Here is a 25,919-nt window from a genome sequence, read left to right as displayed (position 1 = left end):
GCCGACCGCCGACTGCGGCTGCTGGCAGATGCCAAGTACAGCTGCGGCCGCTGAAATTTATGTTTTGATATTTCTAATATAAAATTTACATAAAGATAAACATTTTCTGTAAAAACATTGTTCTTCTAGCTTCAAAAATGAGAAAATTACAGCCGTTTGAAATTTGTCAGTAAAACAGGACCTAAAAACAAAGGTTGTTAAATAAAGGGGTGAAGGAAGCGAAAATTGACTTTTACTCACTTAAGGTCGGAAATTCATTATCAAACAGACTTGCACAAAATTTTTTAGCCCTCTACCTCTAATAGGAACCAAAATAATAGGGGGGGGGGGGCGTTGAACGCCCCCCCCCCCCCGACTGATTAAGGTGCGGCTAGGTGCCCGACTGTAAAGGGTTAAGCTTCAATCACAAAGATAGACAGACATCCTGTTTCTTTTATATAAGTATTACCGCCTCAAGAGTGGTTGCCTTTATAGGCCCGTCAGTGACATTATTCTCTTACTTTTCAGTATGGCTCCGAATCCGATTCATCTGCTGGATTAAAACCGGTTCTGTGCCATACAGAAAATAAAATATTTATTCTTATTTAGTAGAATTTTCCACAAAAATACAACCAAAATTACAGGTATATTCCCTATTTTGTTAGTAAAATCCACAGAGGGACGGTTGGGTTTAAAATTTCCATGTTACTTTTTTATTAGTCACTATCAACCAGAGGTTTAAGTCGAAAACCCAGGACCTATGTAAAGCTTCATTAAAATGAAGAACTCAATCAGTTCAGTGTTATTGCAATATTAAGCTATAGACAAACCAACTTGCATTATATATAACTAGCGGCTTCGCCCCTAGCCTCTAGGTGCTTTGCCCAAAGAGGTATTAAAAAAAATAAAAAAATTAAGTACTGCTGGTGCTGCCAGTAGTTTTATGTGAACTAACTTCCTCATAATATCATAAAATCCCCCCCCCCCCCCTCTATGTTTTTGTTAGGGGGGGGGGGTGTCCCACCCCCCAAGAAAATAGCCTAAAACCACCACAGAACCAGTAGGTATATTCCTTGAAGAGTAGAATCCGATCGGTTCAGTGGTTACCGAGATCTTAATGGACAGAAAAACGGACGGACAGACAGACATCAAGCTACTATGTATTATAAAATAGGATTATTAGGTTTTTAGGCTTGAGAGAATATTTGTCATTACAGATTCCTGACCTAATTCAAAGCCTCATAGATTTAAAAAAAAGCTACGCTACTATACATATGTGTATGGTAACTTGTTATATATACAATACATCCTAGTGAGATAAATGATTCATTTATATTTTTAAGACTTTGAGACGCCAGAGAGGGGACATTGGGCTGTTTAATACGCTAGTCCCCAAGGTCTTATAAGAATCTTTTCTTATTCGTTGGCTAATCATTTATGGGGAATTTTATTAAATTTTGATTGTTTGGTTCATTTAATTGAGTGTCCAAACGTTTCAACCACCAAATGAACAGAAGGGGTAATTTTGTGTATCCAAACGGATGGTCACAAAACCCAACTAATTTACATAACAGGCCTCGTTTCTAGAGGCCTCTTGGTTTATTTAATGGATGAGAGGGGCGGGCAGGGAGGGGTAAATTTCGACCAAAATGACTTCTTAAAGGCATGTTCTTTAAAATCAGCATCTAATTATTTTAGCTTCGTTTTTGTCAGTAGAGTCATAAACAAGGACATAATAATTGAAAAAAGCGAATTAGATTTCCAATAAAATGATGTATTTGTAGTTTTACAGAAACACAAAGTTAAGCTGTCCTTGGTAATAGAAATATCAGTGAAACAAGGATGAAACAACATCCATAAAAGCGAAGCTCTGAAACGGTAGGACAAACGAACATCAATACTTGTAGTGTGTCAGAGCTGAATAATACAAATATAAATGTAACAGTCGAAACAATATTGTAAGAACTTATAACAGTTTACTTTGTTGTCCTAGGAATCAGTATTTCAAAAATCAGATTAATCCAATTATTACAAAAAAATTTGTTGTTAAAAAAGTTAAAGAAAACACTTTAAAATCGTCGTACGAACATTCTGGTAAAAATTATAGAGTTGCTACGATCTCTAAATCGTTTCTAACTACTACATGAACTACCATGTAAAGTTTGAAATCGATTGGACAATTCTAACATGCTTAAATTAAAGAAAAACGCTATCTGTTCCGGACCGACACTAAATATAAAAAGCTTCGCTTTTAAAATTTGAACAGTTTTAAGAAGAAACAAGGATGACAAAGTGGAAAAGAGACGAGCTCGTAACCTAAAAAAATTAACAACTTACTAATTCGATTTCAAGAATGGCTTCGAAACTGATTAATTTCTGTGTGATTAGAACCGGTTCTCAGCCAAACTAAAAAATCATGTATAGCATCGTATCACAGACAATTTTCCGTGAATATTAAAAATAAAATTAATACTAGTTTTGTTTGTTCGGGCCTTCGGCCCCTCGGTTAAAAAAAAGTGGTTTTGAGTATTATTTATTACGTATTATGATTCAAAAAAGATGTAGTAATATTGGATATAGTATACGTGGATATATTGACAGGGGAAAATTTGTCGTCAATTTAGGTTTATTTAATAGTCAGTTCGTTTATCCAAAAGGAGATGAGTGGATGGTGGGTTTTATCCAGCTGTGAATGTAACTTTTTTAGAGTACTTGAAAATATGGTGCAACATCCAAGTAACTAATTAACAATTGTCGTTATGACGAACAATTCATAATTATTGAAAATCCTCTCATTTAAAAAGATAAGAAAGTAGAAAATATAAAAATTAATATTTTGCTATCTTTACTCAGTTCAATGTTAAATCCTTGGATGTGAAATAATGAAGATTTTTTAAAACGAAGTTTTTCTACACGTTCAGGTCCGCCCATACGTTCGTCTATGTGTCTGTGACGGATAGCTTTGATCGTTGATTTATGCTTTGTAACGTAAGAATTTTTCTTATGTACAATTTAGCAAGTGTAGCTCTATAATCTTTAACAGATAGGTCGTATGTTTAAATAAATCATGTTAATTTTTCACCTTTTTTTACATAAATTTTTAATTTTTTTGCTTGATTTTTGGAACAATGATTCTTAGGACAATTAGGATTTTACATCTTAAAATGAAAGAATGTTCTCATTAAGCATACTTTATAAAAGTAACTAGCGACTGTGCCTCTAGCATCTAGGTGTTCTTTGTTCAAATTTGTATTGAATGGGGTATTCCTATCCAGTTTTTTTTTGTTTAGGAATGAATATTTTTTGCCCGAGAGAATCAATGATGGAGCGATAGCTCATCATTTATTCACGAGAATTAAGTCATGATCGAAATTTTAAGCTACGGAGAAAAAAATCCTTACCACTTTATATAATAGATTTGCGACATATTCAAAGAATTTTGATATAAGTTGAGGCTGTGGTTTTTCGTGCTGTTAACTTTTAGCCATGTTAGGTTAGGTTACAATGGCTCGAGGGTAGCCAACAGGGTTAGTGTCCCCAGAAGAGGTTAGGCATAAGGAATTCTGTGCTCGCTGTGCACTTTGGGGAAAATCACCGTAATTTAATTCAGCTAGTTTGCCTCTGAACTGTTTTAATTATCCTTTGATTATGAAGAGTTGAAAATGTTGGGAAAAAGTGTGGCATGTTTATTTCTTCTATTCTTTATTCCTCAGAGGTATAGTGTTTTTAGCTTTTTTTTTATAGAAGCGAGCTTCTCTTTAACTCACTTTAAGTCTGTCCGTTCGTCTGCAACGCTATGGGAAAAATGTGATTTTCTCAACTGCTATTTAAGATAGAGGACGGAAATTTTAGTTGATTATCAACTGTACCAATAGGTTTCCCACTATATATGTAATTGTCCTTTTGTGGTATTCGCCACCCCTAAGCCCCTAATTGTATAGTAACTTTGCTCCCAACTTGCGGGCGGTCCGAGAGATCTCCCCTAAGTAGGAGGTTGGGCCATTTGAAACCCCCCCTGTATTAAAGTATTCATAGTTTGACAACCCTATTGTGTTTAATCTGATTATCTTGCTTTTACCCACCCCTTTCAGGAATGGGGGATAAATATTGCCTATTATGTTTATTGTATGTATATCTTTAACCTCTGATTTTCGTATTAATTATTCCAATCTATGCATTGACCATTTTGTTGTATTATAAATTAGTATCTTGTAAGCTCTGAATAAAGTAACATCCAAAACTATATTCTGTTTGTTATTTGGTGATACATACAGAAGCACAGCTTCTCTATAACTACACTTGTCCACGTCTGTTCACACCGCCGTAATACCCGGACTCGGGAAGCGGCTGACAAACTCCAGCCGCTACCACACTTTATCGCTTAGAGATGTTTTTTTTCAAAAAGGCGGAAGTGGGGGGGGAAGGTTAAAAGTGGGTTTAAAAGTACATTTATTTAGGTACTTTAATAAATACTAGCGGCTTCGCCCCTAGCCTCTTGGGGCTTTGCCCCAAAAGGTATAATTACATCTTCTACCCAGCAAAAAAAAGTAATGTATCGCAATTTTTTGCGCATAAATGGCGAATTTGCAAAATTCGTAAAAATTCGGGCATTTTGTTTTTGGGGTATCCCACGCCCCAAGAAAATAGCCTAAAACCACCACAGTACCACTAGGTATATACCCTGAAGAGTAGAATCTAATCGGTTCAGTGATTACCGAGATCTAAAGGGACAGACGGACGGACAGACGGACAGACACACGGACAGACATCATTCTACTTTGTATTATAGATATTTAATTCAACATGATAACTCCTCATCTAATTTATTTATTTAGTATTTTGTGTATGAACGTGAAGGTGTCTCCAGGCTCCAAATTACAGGATGTACCTCCAGGAAGATATGACAGAACCAAAGAATTTATTGACAGGAAAACTTTTTACTATTTAAGTCAAGTTTGAATATTCCTTTAGAAATATATATTACTTTGATGGGATGGGTGGGGGGGGGGGGGTTAATTTTTTCTAGAGGTGGTTACTCATGGGAGGGTGGTGGTAGCCTTCCCCAAAACCTTTAAAGCCATTATTTTTTGAACATTGCTTTTCGAAAGATGAATTGCCACTTCCATTAAGACTCACCCCCCCCCCCCAAAAAAAGAGACATAAAGCTTGGACTTCCTTGTCTAGTTTGGAATAAAAAGTATTTTGTTGTTGTAGAACCTTGTATGTTGAATATATGTCCAAAGACTTCAGAGGCCACTGGCTTGGTATAAGACGAGATTTCAGGAAAACAAACACTTTTTTAGTTTTAATTTTTGTAAATGATTTACATATCTTAATAAATGTATAAGTATAGATGTATAACCCAGACAACTACCTGGCCCAAGTGGTGGGGACCTTTCTCGATCGTATGCTAGCAAATTGCTTCCTGCCCAATTGAAAGTCGGCATAGGGTCCCCATCCCCCCGTGTGCATGTAACGTGCCCCCTCTATTCTTTTCTTTAATCATATTCGCTAAAAAACAGATATAGCATTTTTTAATAATCCGCTAATAAAAACGAAATAAAACCAATTTCCAATTCCATTATTTAAAACATAAAAGGAATTAAAAAGGAATGCAGTGTATTAATAAATTGACATTTAATTAAAATTAAACAAATCCACAAAAAAAACGATTAAGTAAACTTAAGATGGATGGTTTTAACCTATTTTTCTAACTGCACTGGTGATGAATATAAGTGTTTTTTTTTTATTTTCAGTGCTGGACATTATGAGGAATTTGGTTTATAAAAATTAATTAATTGCAAATCTTTTTTTTTCGCAAAATTATTCAAAAACAGACTGCTTAGTTTTTATTTATCCGTTTAAAAATTAAAAATACTGAATTTTATTGGTTAAGCAATTGTGTTAATGAATTACACGAATAGTAAGCCTAACGTATTGCAGACAACCAATCCTTTGATTGCACGTCCTTTGCATGGTAATGAGTTGCGCCTTACATACCTCTTCTACTCTTAATATTAATGTCAAGCGCTCGGCATAGAGGCAAAAGATACCAATTTTAACGTTTTTAGTTATGACGGGCTGTTGAGACAAGATTAGAACCTATAATCACTCGCAAACTAACGGATGCGCTACGTGTACTGCCACAGTAGAGGTTGCAAGACTTTGAAAAAAGAGAAATGTATCTGATATTATGCTGTACATATAAGGAGCAGCTGAACCCCCCCCCCAAAAAAAAAAAAAAAATTATGACATACAATATAAAGAAGATGATTAAAGTCCCTCCACAGATTATGACGTCATACGATAGAATAGCTAATGAGAGGCCAGTATACACTGTAATTGACCAATGGTAAAATTTATGCTGGCCTCTCATTGGTTATTCTATCGTATGACGTCATAATCTGTGGAGGGACTTTAATCATCTTCAATACAAATGACCAATAATAGGCCTGTATACGTTTTAATTGACCAATGGTAAAATATATACTGTTCATTTGTATTGACGTCAATTTTTATAAGTATAAGCTGCCTCTGCATAAAAAAAGCTTAATCCAATCTATCCCCAATTTTTATGTGTTAAATTCTGTCTTCGTTAGCTTATCTATAATACAAAGTAGAGCGATGTCTGTCTGTTTGTTTGTGTGTTTGATTGTAGAGAAGGATCTCGCTAACCGCTGAACCGATCGGTCTCTCCTTTAAAGGGTAGCTTCTCATAGTTCCCGGGAAGGTTTATAACTATTTTCTTGGGGGGTGGGACACCCCCAACCCTCCCAAAAATGTAAAATACCCCCCTCCCAAAAAGTTTTCTTTTTAAAACTAAAAATAAAATAGTAGGGTCGACTAACCCCCCCCCCCCCAAAAAAAAAAAAATAGAGCTAAAGGGCTAAAATTTTTTGTGTAAGTCCCCTGTGTTATGATGAATTTCCGACCTAAAGTAAGTCAAGGTCAATTTTCGCTTCCTTCACCCTTTTATTTAACAACCTTTGTTTTTAGGTCCTTTTTTACTTAAAAATTTCAAACGGCTGTAATTTTTTTATTTTTGAAGCTAGAATAAATTTTTTTTTGCAGAAAATGTTAATCTTTATTTAAATTTTATATTTCAAATATCAAAATATAAATATCAGCGGCCGCAGCTGTACTTGGCAGCTGCCAGCCGCCGCAGTCGGCGGTCGGCGGGAAAACGGCGGCGGATCTTTATGAAATTTTAATACGTTATGTAGACATGTAAGAAAAGCTTAAGTTTAAAATTTGAAGTCTCTAAGTCAAAAATTGCGGCCACAGGAGCCATTTTAAGATTTATGGAGACCTGGAGGATCAGGACCTGCAGGATCATACCTGGAACCTGAAATTGTCCTGAACACCTGTATTTAATATGAGGATGTACTACTAGAGGATATTTTAGTATTTTGGTAAGATAAAATGCTTTTTTTAAGTCAAAAAAATATTTTTGCTCTTTACCTGGATGACCTTGCCAGGTTTGCTGGCATCCTGTGCCCGCCAGGATGGATATATTCAAAAAATTCCAACTCTCGGTTATGTGTCATACCCAAACTTAAAAAGTCACGCAGTTTGGGCTCTCTAAGTCAAAAATTGCGGCCACAGGAGCCATTTTAAGATTTCTGGAGATCTGGAGGATCAGGACCTGCAGGATCATACCTGGAACCTGAAATTGTCCTGAACACCTGTATTTAATATGAGGATGTACTACTAGAGGAAATTTAAGTATTTTGGTAAGATAAAATGCTTTTTTTAAGTCAAAAAAATATTTTTGCTATTTACCTGGATGACCTTGCCAGGTTTGCTGGCATCCTGTGCCCGCCAGGATGGATATATTCAAAAAATTCCAACTCTCGGTTATGTGTCATACCAAAACTTAAAAAGTAACGCAGTTTGGGCTCTTTATCTTTCACACACAGAAAATGAGATAGAAAAAACCGGATGGGGACGCCCCCCCCCCCCCCCGACCAATAAGGGTTAAATCTAAAATACGAAAATTGGGTTGATCAAACCTCTTGGGGCAAAGCCCCTAGAGGCTAGGGGCGAAGCCGCTAGTGCCTAATAAAGTAACCAGATGTCTAAGTGTTTATACCGAAGGATTTCGGTAACCACTGAACCAATCGGGTTCTCCTGAACAGGGTAGCTTCTCATAGGTCCCGGGAAGGTTTATAACTATTTTGGGGGAAGGTAACCACCCCTTTTCCCCCAAATTTTTTCTTTTCTTTTGAAAACAATCTATATTAAAAAAAAAGATGTTTTGTGATTCAACTCCCTCCTCCTCAAGTGCCCCTAGAGGCCTCTAGGAGCGTAACCGCTAGTGCTGAATAAACCATAATTAATGATCACACAGACAATGATTCTGCCTGTTCCAGAACAAAATACTTACGTGGACAAACACCTTAGAATTGAGGTAATAATAGATATAAAATATACGTGGATATTATGACAGGAGATAAATTATCTTCAATTTAGGTTGATAACATTGACATCACTTATTAGTAAGTTCGTTTATCAAGTAGGATGGTAGGAGATGGGATAATGGGGATGGATGGGGAGGGGGTCTTTTCTTTAGCCAGCTACAAGTTTCTCTTTATTAGAGTACATGATAATCTGGAGTAGGATCCATGTAATAATAAATCCATTAGGGTAAATTATAATTGGAAAATGTGATTCAACTGGAGGAGTAATGGGTGGGAGAGGAATTCTGCGAATAGTAAAATGAAATATTTTAAGACTAGCGGCTACGCCCCTTGAGGCCTCTAGGGGCACTTGAAGAGAGAGTCGAATTTGATAACCTAGTTTCTTATTTTAGATTTTTTTTTAAAAGTAAAAAAAAAATTTGGGGGGGGCAAATTTTTTTTTTTTTGGGGGGGGTCTTCATTTTTTTGGGGGGAATGGGGGTGTCCCACCCCCTAAAAAAATAGTTATAAACCTTCCCGGGACCTATGAGAAGCTACCCTGTTAAGGAGAACCCGATCGGTTCAGCGGTTAGCGAGATCCTTCGGTACAAACAAACACACAAACACGCAAACACACAAACAGACACACAAACATCCTGTTACTTTTGTATAAGGATTAATTTCAGTTTTGGTATTGATTTATAGTTTTTATTTATTATTCGTGGAATATTTTCACTGGTTTTAATCCAGCGGATATTAATAGATTAGAGGGAGAAAGGGTTAAATTAATGTATCTCCCCATCGCAACCACCTTGTGCAACCCTTCTATTAGGTCATTGATCATTTCTGCTACTTGGCTTATAACAACTCAGCCAAGTAGCAGAAAATGATTTAGAAGCAGACGAAAGAGGTCTTTAAAAGGGTAGGACTGACGGACAGACTTTGTGAATTATAGAGTTGCTTCGCTACTAGAAATGGAGGAGGATAAAATTAGAAGGGGAGTGGAAAATAAAATAAGTCTAATGATCGAATGTGAATCATCATCTGCACAATTACAGAAAGACTTAATGTAGGACACCTGCCTTACTCGGCGAGGCTGAGGTAATAAAGAGTAGGTCCCTTGAGACAGCGGGTCAAGTATATGTACTTGAGCGTGGACCTTGAGCTGGCCCTGGTGCATACAAAAGTGTCTCTATACTACACTAAGAAACTATGGCTACACACACACACACACACACACGACAGTCCGACAAACATATACGAATACTTATGAAGAAGCTTTGCTACTAAAAAATATTGATATTTACAGGCAATTGATTGTGGCGAAGATACAATTTGCTTGAGGTAAGAAATATTATTTCTCGTACTCATTCAAATCCGGTGGATAAGAACCGGTTCTCATCCATAGGAAAAAACTATGTCTAGCATCGTATTATATTCTGCTTTCTACGAAAATACGAATGTATAATCATAAGATTAAAACCAGTTTTTTTATCCCGTGCCTTCGGCACCTCGGGGCTAAAAAAAAGTTTTAGTCTTATAATTGTACATTCTATATCCGCGGAAAGCTGTTTATAATAGAATGCGAGAAATAACTATTAAAACTTAAAAAAAATAATGAGACAACTTTAGTTTGCACTAAAAAAAGGACGTCATACAATAAAGCTGACCAATGAGAGGCCAGTATACACTGTAATTGACCAATATGGTAACATTTATACTGGCCTCTCATTGGTTATTTTATCGTAAGACGTCATTTTTTTGGTGCCACTTTGCGATGTCTTTAATTCATTTATTAATCTTATTTTAAGAATCGCAGCTTCTCTACATATTGGGCTATGTTCTGTTCGTCTGACCTAAAAAAATTACTTCAATTCTGATCCCTATTTATATATAAGTAACAGGATTTCGCTGATCCGATATGTCTCTCCTATGTCTCTCCTTTACAGTATAGGTTCTTGGAGGTCATGGAATTTTTGGGTTATGGAAACCCCACTCTCCCATGAGAAATTACCCTTCGAAAAAAATGAATCCACCAATTTTTTTTCCTTTTTAAAAACAAAATTGAAAGAGGGGGGTGGGGAGGGGTCAATTCGACTAAAGGCCACAAGGGGCGTTGTCGCTACTAATGTATATGGCTCTAGTTATTAACTTAAATTTTTCCAACCCTTTGTCAAAATTAATATTATTCTTATAATAAGTCTAAACAATTGTGCTGTTATTATCATAATTTTCATCATTTCACTTAAATCTTTAACATTGGGTCTATGTTTATAGGAACCGTTTTAGTGAATTTGTTGAAAATGAAAATAACTTTTGGTATCTTATATCCACTGGCGTAGGTGTTACTCTAGGAAATCACAATTTTAATTTTTCAAAATCGTATTCAAAAGCTTTATGTATGACTCGTTAATTCAATTTGGTTGTGAAATATATTATCCTTACTCTGGTAAAACTAAATGTAATAATTAGAGTTGGGCCGGATATCCGACCATTTTCGATATCCGGCCGGTTACCGGATATTGAAACTATCCAGATAACGGATATCCGGCTGATTTTTATTGCCGGATATCCGGTTATCCGGCCGGATATCCGATAATTTGCCGGATATCGAGCATTTGCCAGATATCCGGCCGGATACCGAATATTGAAACTATCCGGATATCTGGTATCCGGCCCAACCCTAGTTATAATTAATGTGCGTCTGTCTCTCAGTCATGCACTATAACTCAATTTCTGCGTTTGTCCCTTTCATGAGAATTTTTGTGCTTTGCTGCTATTGAATGTTGTCATCTTTTATAGTAGCAAGGCTACTCTAAAATTCACGTTGTCTGTCCGTCAATCCGTCAGCAAGCCCGTCAGTAATTCCGCAACGCCCTAAGGGAGATGTGGTTTTCTCGGCTTTTATTTAAGACAAACAGCTAAAGTTTTTAGTGAAGAATCCTATGACATAGTCTGTCTTTAAAAGATGTAAACGTTATTTTTGAAGGTTTCGTGATTTTTTCCTCTAAATTTTGCATGTTCTCTCTTTTTTACATTGTTATGAGAACAAACACCTGCTCAATCTGTCCATTTCATGATTATATTTGTGCTTTGTTGTCAATCCTTGTTTTTGAAAGCGAAGCTTTTCTATAATTAGCAACTCTTTGATCATTACCAGAATGTCCGTACGTTTATTTTAAAAATGTTGATTTGTTTACTTTTTTAACAACAAATTTTTGTATGATCTAATAATCCGATTGATCTGATTTTTGGTTTACTGATTCCTGGTACAACAAAGTTAAATATTACAACCAAAGCAACTCTATAATTAAGTCCTAAAAATGTAAGTATGTCCTTAAACATTATCATGCAGTTTTTCAACAAATTTAATTACAATTTTGCTTCGACTCTTATACCTTTACATTCTGATTAATTCAGTTTTGACACTATATAAGTGTTAATGTCCGTTTGTCTTACCGTTTCAGAGCTTCGCTTTTATGGATGTTGTCATCCTTGTTTTTTTTTTTATAATTTTAGAAGTCGTCATAGCGAGTATGTCGAAAATGATAACAATTATTGGTTCCTAGTTTCGTCTGCTAATCTTCAATACATATGTAAGGCATTCACAATATTTAGATTAATATCGGCTACGCCCCTAGCATCTAGGGGCTCTATATTGGAAGGAATATGGAAGGGCAGACCTACATCCTAAAAGCATACCCAGACTTTTAAAAAATAAAATAGCTTCACCGTAAAGGATTACCATATCGGTTCAGCGGTTAACAAGATCCTTTTGTACAGACAAATAAAGCTTACTACTTTATATAAAAGGATACAGTGTGCCTCTCTTAAATTACATACTAGATGTGCATACCAATGAAAAAATATTGAAAAAATTTGAAAATCGGACCAAAAATACCAAAGATATGGGGAAATATATAAAACATATAAAAATAGCGAAAAACCTGCTAAAAGGCAGTCTGACAGCCATTGTTTCTTTTCTTAAAGCGCCATGAAATTAAATTTAGATATCGATAACTGACAAAAATTTGAAAATCGGACCATAAACACCCAAAATTATCAGAAAAATGTGGAAAATATAAAAATAGCCTCAAACCTGCAAAAGGCAGTCTGACTGTCAATGCTGTTTTCTTTAAACAACAGAAAACTTAATTTTTATATCTTTAACTGAAAATTTTTAAAAAATCTCTTTTGATCATTCTTCAAAAGACAAAAATACTTTTTCGTGATTTTTATGATTTGTCGCATCTTTTTATGACAAATGAACATCTGCTAATATAACTGCAATATTCTGATTGTCCCTCCATTTTTTGCTTTACTATTTGGGAAAAAATAAATGTTGTCAAGACTGAAATATCATAGACTAGTGGTTACACCTCTAAAGGCCTTTAGAATGTTTTCTTTTCAAATGTGTAAGTAAAAATAAGGTGGGGTTTTTTAATGCAACTATCTCGTAATCAGTGAGCAAATGGCACTTAGAATCCGAATTTTGATCTGGAATTTTGCATGAGTAATCCTTGGTAGGTCTATTTTCCCTAAATTGAACAAAAAGTTGGAAAAGTAACGGCTAACGGTTCTAGCCGCTAGTTGCTGGTACTAGAAATCTAAAAATGTTTTTTTTGTATCATTTCACATGATTTAAAGCAAAAATATGTTTCAAAAAGTTGATTCCTACATAATTTATGGCAGATTTGCCTTAAAAATAGCCAAAAAACGGCTAAACGGCTTAGCCGTTAGCCGTACCTATTTCAACTTTTTGTTCGATTTAGGGAAAATAGACCTACCAAGGATTACTCATGCAAAATTTCAGATCTAAAATCGAATTGTAAGTGCCATTTGCTCACTGATTACGAGATGGTTGCATTAAACCCCTCCCCCCTTTGCTAAAAAATTAAAATTGTAAATCGTCCCTAGCCTACAAATCCAGCCCTGCACCTCAGTACAACAATGATTATAAATGGAAGATATACTGCACTAGCATGGAGGTAACTTTTCTTCCTCAGTAAAGCTGCTCTCTGTTCGGTTCTCTCTGTTGTATAACCATAGTTCCTCAGTAATGCTGCTCTCTATTTGGTTCTCTCTGCTGTATAAGTATAGGTAGAAGAGGAAGCATTGTAGCAGGTTATTTACATAAGCGGGTTGTCTTAGTCTTTGTATTTTCGAATCTAAAATGAAACCAACAGAAAACAATTATATTTCCAAACAATATATTCTAATTTTAAGTACAAACATCAGTGATCTAAGGGACAAGACAATAACCGATAAAATTAACATCCACAATGATGATACACAAAATTACCCCTTTGGTAGATTTTTATCTGTGGTTCAAACATTTGGACAATCAAAATTTGTTAAAAGTCCCCAAAGTTTTTAAGCCTAAAAATAGTAAAACATCATTATTAAACTTTGGGGACTATTGTCCATTGTTCCCTCTCCCCTTTCCCTGACAAACATACACAAAATATAGAAACACAGGCCTCTTTGAAGTAGAAAATTAAGTTTTGTATTTGAATGTATGAATACATGTTATTCAGGCGTATTCACAGAAATTTTAAGGGGGGGGGGGGAATGGGTTACATGCTAAATTACTGTGAGGATGTGTATATTTGGCAATTTATGCAAGTTTTTAAACCCCAAACATTTCAAAGGTGGTGTGCACAGGGTTTTGTCAGAGGGTTGTAAACTTGTAAGTGGTGAAGGTATGGAAAAAGGAATTGCATTTCAAAAGGGTGCAACCCCCCCCCTCTTCCTCAACTCATGGCTACGCCCCTAACCTGAAATAATGTTTAGAACACTGATGCCTGCTATATATGTGATATAACCCAAACTGCAGTGAATTCTGAATGGATTTGTCTGTATGCAAATCCAAATAATCTGTATGTTGGTGGCAGCTCTCTTTCCACACAGGTAAGGAATAGTTATTTCTCGCATCGTATTATAAACAGCTTTCTGCGGATATAAAATGTACAATTATAAGAAATCTTGTGATTGTATATTTTTATATTCGTAGAAAACTGGATATAATAAAATGCTAAACATAATTTTTTTTGTATGGCTCAGAACCAGTTTTAATCCACCGGATATTAATCGGTTTCAAATGAATCCGAGAAATAACTTAAAAGGATCTCTGTGTGTCTGTCTGTCTGTTCTGGAGGATCTGAATGACCACTGAACAGATTTGGTTTTCTTCATAATGTATTTACGCAATCTAGTAACAAATTTGTGGGCAATTTTGTTTAGACTTACAAATCAAAGCTCTGCTTATTAAGTTATGACACTCGACAAGAGGCATTGTTTGTTTGTCCTTCCTTCTGATTTTACAGCTTCGCATCAATTTTATGTATGTTGTCATCCTTGTTATATTTAGGAGCACAACTGGCGCATAGTGACCTACTCAGCTGCGGATAACGGCTACGCTGTCAACCATTTTGACCTGTGTAATGACATGCAAGCAGCTGTCTATCTCAACTATAGCTACTGTGTCGGCGTGGAGGTAAGGGGCGCAGCTTTACAAAGTGTTTCAACAAATCAGCCATGTGACTTCATGGAAATTAGGGATTATACATATCTTTTTTAGAGTTTCTCTTCTCCTCTCATCCCTCATTTTTATGACGTCACATGACTTATTTAACTGGGAAGTTTTTTAAAAAATGTTTTAACCCTCCAATCGCTCTTAGAAAAAAGATCTCCCCACAATGCAGGTTTAATTACTTCTACAATGAACGATAAATTGATGCACACCCCAAAGATGATAACAAAATTACCCCTTTTTAATATAAATCATGAGTCAAATGTTTAACAATAATTATTTAGACCCAACCAACAACAATTCAAGAAAAGTACCCAAAGTTTTAAGTAAAACGTGAATAAAACTTTGGGTACCAGTATGATTTACTGTCCCATGTCCCCTTCCTTAATGTATAAAACCTTTTTACGTTAATATGGAACAAGGATGACAACATCCACAAAAGCGAAGCTCTGAAACGCTAGAAAAAACGAACATTAATACTTGTAGAGTGTCAGAACTGAATAAACAGAATATAAATGTTTAATTTCGAAACTAATTTTTAAGTAAATTTGTTGAAAAACTAATTAAATACAGGATAATGTTAAAGGACATACTAGCATTTTTAGGACTTAATTATAGTGATGCTTCGCTTATGACAATGTAAGTTGTTGTCCTAGGAATCAGTATTTCAAAAGCCAGATCAATCGGATAATTATATCACATAAAAATTAGTTGTTAAAAAAAAGTTAAAAATCAACATGTTTAAAATGGACGTACGGACATTCTGGTAACAATTATAGAGTTGCTACGCTTTCTAAATCGTACTTTACTACAACAGGAATCATCATGCAAAGTTTAAAATCGATAGGACAATTCTAACATGCCTAAATAAACAAAAAGAGCTAACCACATTACGAACTAACGGACGGACCGACCCTAATCATAGAAAAGCTTCGCTTTTAAAATACAAGTATACCTTCCCAGTGCCAAAATTTTTTCAGCAAAAATTTATGTTCTTGAACATCAAATATATAGAGACAACTTATAAATAGGTCCTTAGAGATCCAGTAAAACAGAGAAATTTATTCAAAAATGTAATTTTTCTTCAGAAAATTTGCACAATTTTACAAATTATAGACAATCTTAATTATAGCTAAGTTTTAATTCTTGTGCTTTAGGAAAGGAATGAAAAAAAAACGAAAAAAATTCAGACACAACAAAAAAATACTTTTAATGATTGTAGCTTTAATAAACAGGATATGTACCGACTAAAATAACTTAATTGATCCTTAAACAATCTCACAGCTCAAAACCTAGTGCTATTAATTATTTAAGAAGCTTAGTTTTTAACATAACATTGATTTAAACAGTCGGATTATAAAAAAAAGAAGTATTGATAGGTTATTTTAGGTTAAGTTAGGTTAGGTAAATGTTAATAATTGTCCTGCAGGATTAGAGCGCCATGCATACAGGGGCTTGAAATAGGAGAAAAATACAACAAAACCCGCTACTTTGTTTTCTTTCCATGATCCGAACAGTCAAACATGCCAATTTTTCTATTATTCGCTAAAGCTATAATTTTTGCTTTTAAATTAAAAATGTAATATTTGCTTATTTCTGCAATAAAATGGTTACAATTGTCCTTGTTTACATGAAGCATGTCTTTAAATTTGTTTAGGTAGGTAGTAAATATTTCATCATTTATACTATCTTGTCCATTTACATTTATTTACAACTAAACTTTTTTTGATATATATCTTTGGACTATATCATTTTAATCTACAACCATTTCTACCCCCTAATATATTCCAGCTATTAAAACAAAGAATAGATTTGCGATTTATTTTATCACTGAAAAACAATAGAAAACTAACTCTAATGTTTAGGAAATAACAAATTATTTTCAGAAAAAAAATATTTCTGAAAAGGTTTTTTTCACAGAAAAAGAAAATTGGAGAATTTTCTTTTCTTTTATTTATCTATCTATCTATCTTTCTGATGATTGCAGAAGCATGAAACTCTGAGTAAAAGAAAATAAAAATTTAAGATAAAATGTTGTTTTACTTTTAAGTATCTATCTTTATATATATTTTTCTTTTTATCAATCTAGGTGCCCCTAATTTATGGCTGGACTGTAAGCATAACCATGGGTATCTATCTATCTAGATACAACTATTTTCTGGCTGGAGTGTAACCACATCCCTGGGTATCTATCTATCTATCTAGGTACCCCTATTTTCTGGCTGGACTGTAAGCACATCCCTGGGTATCTATCTATCTAGCTAGGTACCCCTATTTTCTGGCTGGACTGTAAGCACATCCCTGGGTATCTATCTATCTAGCTAGGTACCCCTATTTTCTGGCTGGACTGAAAGCACATCCCTGGGTATCTATCTATCTATCTAGGTACCCCTATTTTCTGGCTGGAGTGTAACCACATCCCTGGGTATCTATCTATCTATCTAGGTACCCCTATTTTCTGGCTGGACTGTAAGCACATCCCTGGGTATCTATCTATCTAGCTAGGTACCCCTATTTTCTGGCTGGACTGAAAGCACATCCCTGGGTATCTATCTATCTATCTAGGTACCCCTATTTTCTGGCTGGACTGTAAGCACATCCCTGGGTATCTATCTATCTATCTAGGTACCCCTATTTTCTGGCTGGACTGTAAGCACATCCCTGGGTATCTATCTATCTAGGTACCCCTATTTTCTGGCTGTACTGTAAGCACATCCCTGGGTATCTATCTATCTATCTATCTAGGTACCACTATTTTCTGGCTGGACTGTGAGCACATCCCTGGGTATCTATCTATCTATCTATCTAGGTACCCCTATTTTCTGGCTGGACTGTCAGCACATCCCTGGGTATCTATCTATCTATCTGTCTAGGTACCCCTATTTTCTGGCTGTACTGTGAGCTCATCCTTGGGTATCTATCTATCTATCTATCTAGGTACCACTATTTTCTGGCTGGACTGTAAGCACATCTCTGGGTATGGAGATCAAAGAAGCAGTCGAGAATGATATAATCAAGGTCAGACTTTATTCAAAAAGAAATATTTTATACCTCTTACTTTTCTGCAATTTAATTTGAATAACTATATTCTAAATTCTCAATAATAACATCTAATTTTATAAGAAATACTGTGTAGGTAGATTAAAATCAACAAAAGTATTAAGTTTAGACTGAGTAGATACCGTACAGCAAAACTTGAATTAGATTTCTCTTGGGAGGGTAGTGGTACCCTTCCTCAAACTGTAACTATGAGAAGCTCTTTGTAAAGAAAAAAATCATATCCGTCCTGTTGTTTGAGAGATCTTAAGCTACAGAGAGACATGTACACACACATACAGCTAGACATCCTGTTACTTTCATATAAAGATAATCATTTAATTTACTAGGCTGGGACAACTCATGCAAGTGACTGGACAAATGAGATGTATCATTATCAGGAATTATGTCAGATTCTTTACAATTAATTTTAATTAAAATCTTCAGAGAACAAGGATGACAACATCCATGAAAGCGAAGCACTGAAAAGGTAGGACAAACGGACATTAACACTTGTAAAGTTTCAGAACTGAATAATCAGAATATAAATGTATAAGAGTCGAAGCAAAATTGTAAGTAAATTTGTTTTAAAACTGCTTGATACAAGATAATGTTTATGTACATACTTACATTTTTAGGAAATTATTATAGAGTTGTTTTGCTTATAACATCATACTTTATTGTCCCAGGAATCAATGTACCAAAAATCAGATCAATCGGATTATTATATCACATAAAAATTTGTTGTCAAAAAAGTAAAAAATCAACATATTTTAAATGGACGTACGGACATTCTTGTAACGGTTATAGAGTTGCTACGCTTTCTAAATTGTACCTAACTACTACAGGAATCACCATGCAAAGTTTGCAAAGAATCAATAGGAAAATTCTAACCTATTTAAATTAACGAAAAGAGCTATCTCTCTGTGACGGACGTACGGTCGGACCAACCCTAATTACAGAAAAGCTTCGCTTTTAAAAATGATTATATTTTAATAAAACGGAAGAGCCGTAGATTGAAGTATAAAAAAACATGAATTATGTCTCATGGAGGGTTATTAAAACATAAAAAGTAAAAAACAATTATTCAGTGACAGATTACGCCCTGTCTTACGAAGCAGTACATACAATAGTACACCAGGCTACTGCTTAATTTTTAAACTACTGCACTACTTACCATAAATTGCCAAGTTTAAAGAAACATAAATAATTCCTCAAACCTCAGCTTATTTGCTTGTTATCCTCTGTCTACGGATGAACATACAGACCCTAATTATAGAAAAGCTTCGCTGTTAACAAATTTTAATAAAACGGAAGAGCTATAGATTGAAGTATTAAAAAACATGAATTATGCTTCATAGAAGGTTTTATCTAAAAAAAAAAAATGTAAATTACCCTAAACATAAAATATAAAAAACATCTATTCAGTGACAGATTACGCCCTGTCTTACGAAGCAGTACATACAATAGTACACCAGGCTACTACTTGTTTTTTAAACTACTGCACTATTTATCATAAATAGCCAAGTTAAAAAAAACAGAAATAATTCCTCAAACCACAGCTTATTTGCTTGTTATCCTCCAAGTGTCTACGGATGAACATACAGACATACAGACCCTAAGTATAGAAAAGCTTCGCTTTTAATCAAAAAATCTAACTCATGATGCTATAGACTTGGCTTGAGGAGAAATGCTCCGGAGTTGAACTACCTGTACCTCCCAGGTAATAATTATAGAAGTGCTTTAATTCATTTATGGTAGGGTAGTTACTGGCTATTCTAACGGATGGGAGACTATAAGAATTTGTATTTGAATGGGAATGGATAGGTCAGAAAAATAGTTTTAAGTGAAGCGCGCAGATTTTATTTTTTTTTCACACCCCCCATAAATTAAAAGAGTTTTAATTTTTTAACTTGTTATAACCTCTTGGCTGTTTGACGGGTTGTATCAGGAAGGTTAGACCCTTGTTAAGGGGATTGTAGTGGTGTATATCATCCTCACCCCCAATATTTAACCAGGGTGGTGGATACAACCCCGTCACCACCCTTTTGATAAAAATCAGCTTTAGGCAATTTATATAATTATTCATAGAAAATATAACACGTGCAAAATTTCAGGGATCTAAAGGGATAAGACAATAGCCAATTAATTTATTTACATCTCCAATGATGATGCACAAAATTACCCCTTCTGCAGATTACAATTAGTGGTTGAAACGTTCAGACACTCAATTAAATGAACCAACCAAACAAAATTAAATAAAAGTCCCCAAAGTTGTTGATCCACCAATAAGAATACATACATTATTATAAAACTTTAGGGACAAGTGTAATAAAAAGCCCAATGTCCCCTCCCCTACCTGGCAAAATTTAAGGTTTCTGAATAAAAAAGAATATAAAAAGTAGTACCGCCCTCAAATTAGATGAAAGGATTTGAATGAAAAGAAAAATTGGGAATAGTCCCTTTCGTAACATCGCCACATAAGGGGCGATTCGTCGTATTTTTAAAATGGCTTTTTATAGGTTATTTTAGGTTAGGTTAGGTTATGTTGGGTTAGGTGATTGCCCCACAGGGTTAGGTAATTGGCCCCGCAGGGTTAAAGCCCTCCGCAGGGGCTATAAATAGGAGAAAAGCTACTGTGAAAAATACGAAGAATAAGGTGCGATGTTACGAAAGGGACTACACCCGAAAGATTCTGTCATTCTCTCATTTAGGGTGAATAAAGTTAAATTTTCTATGCATGCATTTAGCTAGGAAATAGCATAATAACAAGGATGATAACAAGTAAGAAAGGAACACCAAGAAATACAGATAACCTGGTGTTGGTTGATCAATAATACGCCCATCCCTCCATTTATTGAATTAAATTGAAGAAAAGTAACAAAAAAACTCCTCACCCCCCCTCCCTCCTACTTTATTATAATTTTTTTTTTCAAAATAAGAGGGGAGTGGGGGGTTATTTAACCCATTTTTTGTAATATGATGTTTTTATTTTGTAGTTTTAAACAGTGCAGTGGTGGAGTAATGGAGATAAAGATAATTATTGTTTTCCATTGTCCTTCGATGTGAATTATTAAATTTTTGCAACTTAAATGGTTAAAGTATATAAAATAACTTGACCCCAAAAAGTTGCAGTTGAACAGTAGATATTTAGACACGGATTGAAAAAAATTGGCTGTCTTTACAATAGTTGTGATTAGGGTTGAGCCGGATACTTTTTTGGCTGGATACCATCTCTTTTTTAGGGGTTTCCTTTCCCACCTCCCCTCTCATCCTTCGATTTTTGTTACGTCACAAAAATAAAAAATTAGACACTATTACTAGGTTCGGATTTCCGGCTGATTTCTTATACCGTCCTGACAAAATACCGGATATCCGACTGGATAACCAGATATCCGGCCGGATATTAATGGAGCAAAAAAATTTCTTCAGAATAATGTAAAAGATTGTATTGCCGGATATCTGTCCGAATAGTTTCAATATCCGGTATTCGGCCGGATATTGAAAATAGCCGGATATCTGGCTAAACCGGATATCCAGCCCAACCCTAGATGTGATGTTTGTCAGGAATCTACAGGGATAAGACAATGGTCGATAAATTGATGATTACATTCATAAAGTTATCTCTTTTGTATAGATTACAATTAGTGGTTTAACAATTGAACACTCATTTTAATGAACCAACCAATCAAAATTAATTAAAAGTCTCCAAAGTTGTTGAGCCAACGAATAAGAAAAACGATATTGTAAATCATTGGGGACCAGTGTAATGAACAGCCCTCCCTCCCTTGAAGTTTGTACAATAGGCTTTAAAACATACAACTCGCCTTAATTATAGAAAAGCTTTGCTATCTAAATGATATAAAGTTATATATTTTGGTAAAAATTTCACTTTAAAGTTTGAACTTGAAAACTATGTATTCATTGTCAAACTTTATTTCAACGTTGTAATGGCCGTACAATATAACAACAGCCTATTTGGATAATTTTTCAGCACTTGAAATCAACTTGTAAACTTTCCTACTCCCTCTAAGCTCTAAAAATTCCCCATGAATTAATTTTCAAAATTGACAAAGCCCCAAATTGTGTTAAAATTGTGTCAAACATTACCTATGTGAGGTAATAAAAATGAGGGATTATCCATCTCTTTTTTATAGGTTTTCTTTCCCCCTTCTCCTCTCATCTCCCACATTTTTATGACGTCACATGGCTGATTTTTGAGACACTCTGTCCCGCTACTTGATTCATGACTCTTACTATTTCTATAAAGGTTGACTTGATTGAATCTTGTATGAGCGACAAATCATTCTCTGAGCTGTATTTCTAACTTTGCATTATAACTAGTTGTGTCTGTCATTGGCCAAAGCAATTCCCCAACTGATATGTGAAAAAAAAATCAATGAATTCATAAGTAGCGGGACACAAGTGACGTCATATAAATGAGGGAGATGAGAGGAGAAGTGGGAAAGAAAACCCTTAAAAAAGAGATGGATAATCCCTCATTTTCATGACGTCACATGGTTGATTTTTGAGACACTTTGTCCCGCTACTGAATTAATTTAGTTTTATTGTGACAACATTTGCATTTTTAAAAAAATATTTGCTTTAGGAAAATTAAATATTTGTTTCGAAATTTTTGTTGTTGTTAGAATTTCTTTAATTTAAGTTTTACTAATTAGATTTTAGAATCCTATAAATAGAAGACTATCTGAATATTTGTCCTCTAAGATCTAGTAAACGGCTGGACTGATATTCTCTCACTTTTCAGGAAAGTTTTAGTATATCATTGAAGATTTTAGGCTATAATAAATAAGGTTCATCACTCTAAAATGAGATACAAGGCTACAAAAAAATCTATTCTTAAGGAGAAATTTACCAATGAAAGAGAGAGGGGGGGGGGGGTAGGTTTCTGGTAAAATCCGTAAAGGTTATGTGTTAAAAGTTAAAAACAGTAGTAGAACGATAAAAATTTATGTTAACTTTTTAAATTCTTTTTTGTCTATAGTTTTTTTCAATAAGAAATACACATACTTAGTGAATATTATCGTTCTACTACTATTTTTAAGCCTTAAAACACACACCTTTACGGATTCTACCAGAAACCTACCCCTCTCTTTTTATCTAATTCAACTATAAGCTCACTGAATTAAAATGGCATAAATAATGAAAGTGTACTATTCCGTATATAGCGTATATATGGATATATTTCTCTGGCATTTAAAGGGATAAGACAACGGCGGATGAATTGACGTACAACCCCAATGGTAATACAGAAAATTATCCTTTCAGCAGATTTCAATGAGAGGTTGAAAAGATTGGATACTCAACTTAATGAACCAACCAATCAAAGTTCAATAAGAAAAATCCTCATAGTTGTTAGGTCAATGAATAAGAAAACATTAATTAAAAACTTTGGGGACTAGTGTATTAACAGCCCAATGTCCCCTTCCTCACTGATAATTCATGGTTTTCATTAATTAACGATAGCTACGCTACTGTTAGCTGTTCATAGTGTCATCCTTGCTTTGAAGATGATTAAAGTCCCTCAACACATTATGACGTCATACGATACAATAGCCAATGAGAGGCCAGGATAAATTTTACCATTGGTCAATTACAGTCTGTACTGGCCTCTCATTGGCTATTCTATCGTACAAACTGTAATTGACCAATGCAATGGTAAAATTTATCCTGGCCTCTCATTGGCTATTCTATCGTATGACGTCATAATCTGTGGAGGGACTTTAATCATCACCCTTGTTTCTATTTAGGACGTCAATCACAGTACAACAGATGACCGCCAGCTACGGACCATTCTTGATCAAGGGACAAAAGTTGAACATCATTGAAACTGATCTTGGCTCCTGTGATACTAAATAGACGTAGAAGCTGTTTATAGTGCTTAAAAAAATGACGTCATACAATAAGAATGAACACAAACTAAATTACCAATGGCACAGTCAGTATACATTTTTATTGACCAATGGTAGGTGATGTCATTTTTTTATAGGCATTTCAAAAATCCTCATAGATGCACTGGCAAAACATTGTCCCCTTTTCGATTCTTTTATTAAAATAGTAGGTTATCTATTCCCCTGAAAAAATTCAATAATTTTACTTTTTGGGAATAAATATTAAAGTTTTAGTCTACATAAATAATTAAAATTAAATAAAATTTAGAAGAATTGTACTTCTTTTAATTTTAAAATATACTCCAAATAATCCAATTTCATAAATAAACATGTTATCAAATTTATTAATTATTAAAACATAAAATATTTTTAATGTTTGTTTATTTTATTAGTCAATTAAATAATCTTTACCTTTGATAATAAATTGCAAAAGTAATAAAAATGTACATATATATTTTTTTTATTAATTAAACAGTAAATTCATTTCAATTATTAAATACTAGAGTTGGCTCGATATAACTATCTCGCTGTTTGCTAGTTTTCTATAGGTACATATCTATTTCTCACTAAATCAATTTTCCTCCCCCGCCATTATTATCTAAAAGAAAGGAGTTAATGTTTAATAATTTAAATGATTAAAAAAAGATTTTTGATTTTTTTGTCCAAATTACCATAGCCAAAAGGTTATTATGATTAAAATATTAGTTAAAATAAAGATTAAATACTTCAATCTAATTCAAATATCGACATGAAGTGAAAAACTTAATTCATTCAATAAACAAATAGAATAAAGATCTTATCGCTTTGGTCAATGGGAGTTAAATTAGGATTATTAGAGCACTATGAGTATTAAACACTCTACCATTGGAAAACTCGAGCTCATTTATAGACGTTTATTTCCTATATAGATCTGTCATGGATCTTGATGCAATAAATGAAGCCGTTTTATAAAAAATCAGTCGAAAATATGTATGGACATAAACATATTTTAAGTTGTGAATAAACAGTAAAACAAGGTTAATCATGTCCATTAATAACAAGCAATCATTGAATCATATGTATATATAACTGACTTCGTAACATACCCTAAGAAACTGTTCATATAAATTACAGACTATAAAAACCTTTCCATTTAATATCTCTGTCTGGTAGTTCTATAACTGTTTATGACAAATGCATTCTCTATCTTTAAATATGTTTTTAATTATGGCAGGGTTTGGATGGAATTTTAGTAGATAGTTAAATAGATTGGAATGATAGATGACCATTTGGGGGGAGTGTTGATGCATCTAGTACAAGTCCTCTCCACGCCAACTTGAACATATTATGCGTGTGGATTACAATGAATATTAAGTAAGGTAACACCCAGCAGACAACCAGCTCTTGTATTGCACGTCCATTGTTTGGAAGGCCTAACTGTGCATGGTAACGAATTACGCTTATTTTGGGCCATGGCATTTCCCATTCTCTAACTATCTGACATGGCGCAGTTATAACCATGTTTAACATCTTTAGTTTTTATACGCGGTGATGATCCTTGACTCGATCCCATCTCTTCCCCGACGATGAGCGGATAAACTACGTGTCGTGGGTTTGGAATGATAGATGGATAACTTTCAAATCCTTATGATAAAGTAAAAGGGCCTCTAGCTGTCTGTAACAAAGGATCTCGCTAACCACCTAACCGATATGGTTCTCCTTTATAGTGTAGCTTCTCATAGGTCCTGCTAACTGCTACGGTTCATAGTTATTTTGGTGAGGGTACCACCACCTTCCCAAGTGAAATCCATAAAAATAAAAAAGATATACAACTAGCGTCGCCTACCGGATATTTTTATGTGTCTCTTGAGGCCTCTAGAGGCGTAGCCGTTAGTTATAAAGATAGATAGATAATTGAATGTCCGGAGAAAGAGAAACAATTGTTACTTGGACAGAAATCAATTTCTCGCTTCAATAAATACTTCTCAAGAGTACAGTAACACAAGGATAATTATGTACAAAGCAAGCAATTTATTTAGACACCAGCGGCTACGCCCCTAGAGGCCTCTAGGGGTACTTGAG

The 25,919-nt window shown here is 34.6% G+C and overlaps 1 protein-coding gene across 4 annotated transcripts; it reads left to right on the top strand.

Moving 5' to 3' along the window:
• The first annotated feature begins 3,542 nt into the window (after positions 1 to 3,542).
• LOC145325883 (uncharacterized) lies at positions 3,543 to 24,296 on the top strand. Of its 4 annotated transcripts, none has more exons than XM_080168862.1 (14): positions 3,543 to 3,694; positions 4,815 to 4,907; positions 5,194 to 5,262; positions 5,736 to 5,751; positions 8,330 to 8,389; positions 9,688 to 9,722; positions 11,898 to 11,974; positions 13,296 to 13,366; positions 14,172 to 14,288; positions 14,749 to 14,874; positions 17,848 to 17,928; positions 18,297 to 18,347; positions 19,620 to 19,669; positions 23,718 to 24,296. In XM_080168862.1, exons 1-14 carry the CDS (start codon positions 3,642 to 3,644, stop codon positions 23,824 to 23,826), a joined length of 1,008 nt encoding a protein of 335 aa, XP_080024988.1. In that variant the 5' UTR covers positions 3,543 to 3,641; the 3' UTR covers positions 23,827 to 24,296. The 4 variants fall into 4 exon arrangements, with proteins under 4 accessions (XP_080024988.1, XP_080024989.1, XP_080024990.1 ...); XM_080168863.1 differs by lacking the exon at positions 11,898 to 11,974 and adding an exon at positions 10,656 to 10,720; XM_080168861.1 differs by lacking the exon at positions 11,898 to 11,974 and adding an exon at positions 10,656 to 10,732 and having other exon boundaries at positions 3,544 to 3,694.
• Positions 24,297 to 25,919: the final 1,623 nt, after the last annotated feature.

The sequence above is a fragment of the Acartia tonsa genome, chromosome 8 (assembly GCF_053477335.1).
Source record: "Acartia tonsa isolate MP-2025a chromosome 8, ASM5347733v1, whole genome shotgun sequence".
NCBI classification, from domain to species: domain Eukaryota; kingdom Metazoa; phylum Arthropoda; class Copepoda; order Calanoida; family Acartiidae; genus Acartia; species Acartia tonsa.
The sequence above is the reverse complement of the archived record's forward strand: the minus strand, read 5'-3'. Positions and strand labels throughout refer to the sequence as shown.